Genomic DNA, 6,437 nt, shown 5'->3' with positions numbered 1-6,437 from the left:
GACCTGCAATACTGTAACATTTTCTTGAGAAAATAGCACCTAGAAAAAGGCATCTACCTAGAGATGAATGCTTCTGAGCGTTTACTATACTAGTCCCACCAGATGATCCCGTTAAGAACCAGTTTAACCTGTTAACTAATGTGCAAGACTGAATAAATGACAGTAACTGACACGTGAGTTCAAGATCAGTCTATAGAGAAAGACTCCAGCTGCGGTGCTCTCCAACAGAGACGTAATACACTTTCATTTAGATGACACATTTATTAAATTAGAATGAAAAGTTAGAGTGCAAGAAACATTTGGACACTGGACCTCAATACAGAGAAACAATGTCTTCAGAATTATTACAGCAAAAAACATCCTCTGTATGGTATTACATATCAACCAAACAATGACATTTGTAAGGAAAAAAACATTCAGTACCATCAGCAGATGCAAGGAGCAGTAGAGAAGAAAAGTAGCAAGGATCTAGCTAGACAAAAAATGTTCCTACCTTTAGCAAGTGTAGGCTCTTGGCAGGACTCAAACTAGCACTAAGAGCACTAACTTTTAGCAGACGCCAGTCTTACACAGCTGGCTTTGGCTCCAAGCTGCTGGAAGCTGTTGAGCAGAAGAGCAGCATCAAACACAGTATTATCCCATTAGCATTGTGTCAAAAGCTACAGTCACACCGAGTGACAACATAACTGTTTTAAACCAAGAAACAGACTTTCAGTTCCAATGCCTTCGTTTCAGAGGCCCTGGGATAACTAACCACTCCCTGCCTTTTTCATCTCTCCCCAATTCAAACCTGGCAGCAAACAGTTTGACTGAGAGGGTATGTGTGCTGAAAAGCTGAGTAGGCTGATGATCAGTGTGTGCTTCTTTTTAAGAAGATAAAGTAGCACATCTTGACATAAGAGTTTCAGTTACGATGCTTAATTAAATCAAGAAAAAAACCCCCAGAACGATATTTAAGTATGGCGTAACATGCTGAAATCCATCCCCTGGCCATACTGCTCCTACATACCCCACCTTCCACTTAGACACCTGCCTTGTTTTGTGTAACATTTGCCTAGAACAAAACAAAACAAAAAAAATCTAAGAACAGGAGCCCCTCTCAGAGGCCCAGAGCCTAGTTTAGGATTAAACCTGGCTAACCCAGCATTCACACTTACCCCTCCTGGCGGCTAGGAGTGGAAGGTCTTTATTCTGTGCTTGAAACTGAGCTGTACAGGAGGCAGTACAATTCACCAGCCAGTAAACTGAACCATGACCATCTGCTTTTATAAAAAGCTGTATTATGGATCCCCGTGTTTTAATATAAAAATTTAAATATATACATTTTCCCTGAATTATTCCATCCCTAGCAATTCATGTTATCTGTGTAAAAGTTAGAGCAAGGGACTCTTCCTGCAGATATCCAAGCATTAAATCCTTACCAAGATTTACCCTTTGGGTGACAATGTCACAGATCACTGTGCTGTAAAGACCAAATGCCTCTACACCTACTTAAAAACAAATTTTACCACGATTGTACGGAAAGGGCAAGACTAGTTTCTTGATGAACACCCGTTTTATTTTAGAAAATAAAAATGTGGTGACTTTACAACCAAAGCATACAGAAACTAGAGCCTTGAAACTCATTACTGAAAAGCCAATGGGAGGATGCATAAAGACATTTACGCTTTTAACAGTAAATTTAAGATGGATTCACAACAAAACTTACAATTGTACATTACGAAGACAGCTTTAAAAGGTCAGAAACTAAGATGATTTTTGGTGCTGTATTTTAAAAGTTTCAGTATCACTTTTAATCATAAAAAAAATAAATAGTCATGCACTATCGGCAGTCCAACTTAAAGGTTTCTCGAATGGGGCGAGGGGGCTGCAGATAAAAATCAGCTTTTCAGCAGGTAATGAAAATACTTTAAGCACAGGACATGAAACAAAGTGTGGGGAAGAAGAGAATACAGGTCCCTTTTCCTTGTTCCAAACCTGGCTTTAATGTTCTCATGGATCTCACTCAAGAGCCTAGATTTCAAGTGTACATTCATTCCAACTCTTGAAAATATAAAGGTCTATGGCTATTGTAGAAAGTATTTTAAATCAAACATTAAAAAGATAAAACAGCAACATTGCACATCACTGGAAAAATAAACTGGTGCATACTATTTAAAGTGCATTAATTTACCATCTACAAAAACAGACACCACAGAAATTCATCCAACAGGTATCACTGGTGCCTACTGTAAGAATCTGCAGCTCCAAGATGAACAGTTATCTGAACAAATAATACTAACAATAAATAGAAGCAACCTCCAGCCTCTTCTGAGGATCAGACTATAACTCAGATATGTTAAATTTTCTCTTGCAAAGAATTTATTACATCTGCATCAAATAAAAACTTCACTACAGCAACCGTAGTCTACCAAGTCACTGAGTAACCCATAATGCCATTCAAAGATTCTGAAGCTACTTTTCGTGCTTCTTATCTTAGTTTACAGGAAAAAACACAAGTTTTTCCACTAATATAAAACAACAATTTTGATGAAATGTGTAAAGAAAGAAGCCTTATAACCAGATCATAGATTTCTGCTTTTTTAATACAAGACGACACCTTAAATAATTGCTTACGGCTTCAGTAATCTTCCAGGTGTAAAAGTGTTTCCCTCTGCACTTATCCTTTGAAATAGCCATGGGAATGCAGAAGTCGTAGTTAGAGTGCAATTAACTGTGGGAGTACATTAGGGCTCAGTCCTGTTCTCTGCTACAGCAATACATACTGTAGGAGTTCAAAGTTACCTGTGAAGATTTTATAGATATATAACAATACTAGATGGGAGGAGAGAGCCCCAAATGCACGCCAGATAATACATTGCTTTGGTGCCCGATGACTAGATTGAATAGAAGATGCTTATTACACATATCAACAGCGCAACCTAAGAAATTTAGCTTATTAAATTAAAAATCTTCAATCAGAAACAATTGAATATATCACTGCAATAAGTAAACACCACAGTATGAGGAAAGCGTCTTTCTTTTAATTTCTGGCAGAAATAGGCTGCTTGATAAAACCTACATACTTCAACAAATCAGTTGTGTTTAAAGAGCTAACTCTCCACAGAAAAAAAATTCAATCGAACAAACAGTAGTAAATCCTGTACTGCATAGAGTTACTTTGTAAGAACAAGTTTATGAAAAGGGGGAGAGAAAGGAAAAAAAGCAGCATTACTCCCCACCCCGTCAGAATACAGCCACACGGGCACAGCTGATTGTAAAGATGCTTCAATGCTATACTGTAGGACAGAAGCTAAACTGAGTATGTACGGATCGAGAAAGAAAGTGAAAATGATCCAAATGTCCAAGGAGAAGGGGGGTAATATTCTTTCACACAGGATGCACTAACAGAAAGCTGTTGGGAAATTCTTCCTCTAGCTAAATCCTTGGCTTGGCAAATAAAAGTAAGTGGCATCGAGGATGGGGACTATGCAGGAAGTGGGTATCTATGATTCTTCAGCCATCTGAAGCAAGGAGTTGATAGCTGCATCCTTGTTCCCCCTCTGAGCTTCTAGCACTGAGCGGATTACTTCCCTGTCCATGTTGGGAAACATGTCCTGGATAGATTTCAGGTCTTCTTCATTACACAGGTGCTGAGGGTTGACCGCAGGAGGTGGTATCGCCACTGGTACCATGCCTGGATTACACACCGCAGGCATCCCTGCAGGTGAAAAACACAAGGAAAAAAACCCAAAACATAGATGAGTGGAAGAAAAAAAATAATCAATTATTTTGAAGAAAAAAGTAGGTCATAACTTGCCCTAACCCACCAACTTCAGCATTTTATTTTTTTAACATGTACTCCAGGAAAAAAAAAAAATTGCAGATATTATACCTAGGTTGTTCCAACCAGAATACATCTTTCTGGAACAGGTTCCAGAACAAGTTATGTTCCAGAAGTGGTAACCTACAGCATGGCAACAGGTACAGCTCAAAATTAGGTACTACTTGCATTGACCTGGTTTACACATGGATCACTAACCAAACACTAACCGCACCACAGGAAGGTGCGGTTGGATTCTTTCCCCCCCCCGGCTCCCATCACATTTTAGTTCCTGGTATATTTGTTATGATTAAAAAGATGGTTTTACATCAGCAATATACATAACTGATATTCAGAAATTCAATGAATGCAAATTTCATTGCATTCAAAGGCAAGAGAAGTACTTAGGTCCACTAGGAGCCTGGACCACACTCACAAGCAAGTTTTAAACAAATGTTTTTCCCTGGTTGAAGTTCCATCCAGTTCAGCCTGCTAAGTCAAAGTGGCAAAAGAGCAACTCCTCTTACGCCTGCAGGGGTACACACTGCTCTTCTGCCAGAGGAAAAAATTAATCTGACTTTTTAAATAAACTTCTTGTATGTCTGTGTAAAATTAAAGCACTGTCAAGTTTATAAAGACAGTTTTAGAAAATGAGTTTTCTAATTGCTGTCAAAAGGAAGTACTAGACAAAAGTCCCTTTTTGTCACTTAGCAACTTCTGTCATTAATTAAACATAGATCCATTCCTCAAAAAACTACCATTTTTACAAATCTGAAACCAGGTATAGTATACATCTGGTCTTTTGTTATCACTTCTGAAAACAGCCTATTTTACTTCCCTAAGTAGTTCCAGAGCCCTGATTATCTTTGTGTGCTACTTTTCCAGTTCTGCTGTACTGTTTCAAGGCAGGGCAAGGAGAACTGCCTGCATCTAGACGCAGACATGGCACTGCTCATACAGCAGCACAACAAAGCTTTTGTATTTGTTCTTTATTGGCTTTCAAGCACTGTATCCACTGTTCCAAGCACTATTCACCTGGTATTGACTAATCCAGAACTCATCAAAAATGTATTAGTTCAGATTATTTCCCATTTACTAAGAGATCCTCCTGCACCCTGCTGCAGTCAGAGACTTACAAAACTGTGGAGAGCTTTTGCTTTGACAAATATCTTAGTCCCCTTCCCTAGATTAGTTTTTTTAAAATGTGATGTGCCCCACCAAAGACCTCCCTCCATTAGGGGATGACTCATTACTTATTTTTATCTGTTTAGCAGCTTTTCAAACTAGCTTTTAAACCACAAGAGGACCTTTACTGTATCAGAATATCACATGATAGGCAGAGCCCTTAGCAAATAACATTTTCAAAATGCCGCTGACAGGCGATATACACAGACCACATCATTCTCACACACCTAGAATTTCTGAGGTATGACCTTTCTCTACATAACCATGTCACCCCCTCCTAAAGTTTACCTAGTTAGTGGTTTGGTTTAAAGCAGCTCATCCTAATCTCCACAGGTTTTAATCAGTTTATACAATACTTACTTCAGAAATGGTTTAAGAAATAAAAATTCAGTTTGCTATCCTCTGAAAGCAAGACTAAATAAGCAATAAGTTACATATTGTGTTTGGTAAAAATAAATCCAAAATACAAAACCGGCAATAAATGTTATCTTACCTGCATTTTCTTACTGATTTTCTTACTGATCACCTTAACAATGAGTCAGCTAAACCCATCTTAACTTACATCAGCTCTGCCTGACACGGTGCTGTAATTGACTATAGTCTGTGTGCACGGCAACCTTGACTTTACCTGAAGTACTCTTTGCGATTTCTTTCCTCAACTTGGACTTCTGTCCTATCTAAAGGGATGCATTACTGAATTGTAAGGACCTCCGTAGTTACCCATGTTTTCTAGTTTTGATTTTAAAATTCCCCTTGTAATCACCTTAAGTTTTATTAGAAGCAAAAAAGGAACACAGACGCTTTAAGTCTAGCGTTCATGCTGGCAGACTAAAGAGCTGTCCCTCGCACCATGAACTGAGCACCTACACGGGGCAGCCACATCTCTGCCCAGCCATTTGCATCGTACCACTACCAAGGATATCTACCGCCTTTTCTGCAAAAACCTAAAGTTTGGCTCTAGAGGTTCTTATGCCATTTGGACCCTGGTTCCTGGAATTCTCTCTAGCACAGAGAGCATCGGAAAAATTAGACCATGGGTGCACCCTGGAGGCAAACCACCGTGCAGTCCTCACAACACCGCAAATACACTTCACCCAATAATCGTATCCAGCAGCATTTCAGCTTGCCTCTTCTATGGCTTCAACAAGCCTCAACTCATTCCTCACGCTTCCTACGAACAACCTAGGCATTTACAGAGGTGAACAAACACGTATGGCCTCAAAAAATAAAGTTGCAAAGCAACTTCAACTGCTCTGTTCTTCCAGGTATGTTCTACTTCTAACACAAGCTTCCTAAAATTCTTCACTAAGTCATCAGCACCCTAAGATTATCCAACTATCCCAAGTTGTGCAGGAACTACCAAAGGAAGTCAGTTTAAAATAGTAACAAGAGGCTCACTTTGAGTACCATGGCATCCTACAGCTTAAAGTTTCAGTGTCTTGTCAGTGTC

At 39.1% G+C, this 6,437-nt stretch overlaps 1 protein-coding gene across 1 annotated transcript in view; it reads right to left on the bottom strand.

The window, feature by feature from the left end:
• Window positions 1-3,318: 3,318 nt before the first annotated feature.
• TOLLIP (toll interacting protein) overlaps window positions 3,319-6,437 on the bottom strand; it is a 19,121-nt gene continuing 16,002 nt past the window's right edge. Inside the window, exon 6 of the mRNA XM_010075897.1 lies at window positions 3,319-3,700. Coding sequence (XP_010074199.1) covers window positions 3,486-3,700 — 215 coding nt within the window. The 3' untranslated portion in view covers window positions 3,319-3,485. The remainder of the gene's footprint in view (window positions 3,701-6,437) is intronic.

The sequence above is a fragment of the Pterocles gutturalis genome, unplaced genomic scaffold (assembly GCF_000699245.1).
Source record: "Pterocles gutturalis isolate BGI_N339 unplaced genomic scaffold, ASM69924v1 scaffold3658, whole genome shotgun sequence".
Taxonomy (NCBI): Eukaryota; Metazoa; Chordata; class Aves; order Pterocliformes; family Pteroclidae; genus Pterocles; species Pterocles gutturalis.
The sequence above is the reverse complement of the archived record's forward strand: the minus strand, read 5'-3'. Positions and strand labels throughout refer to the sequence as shown.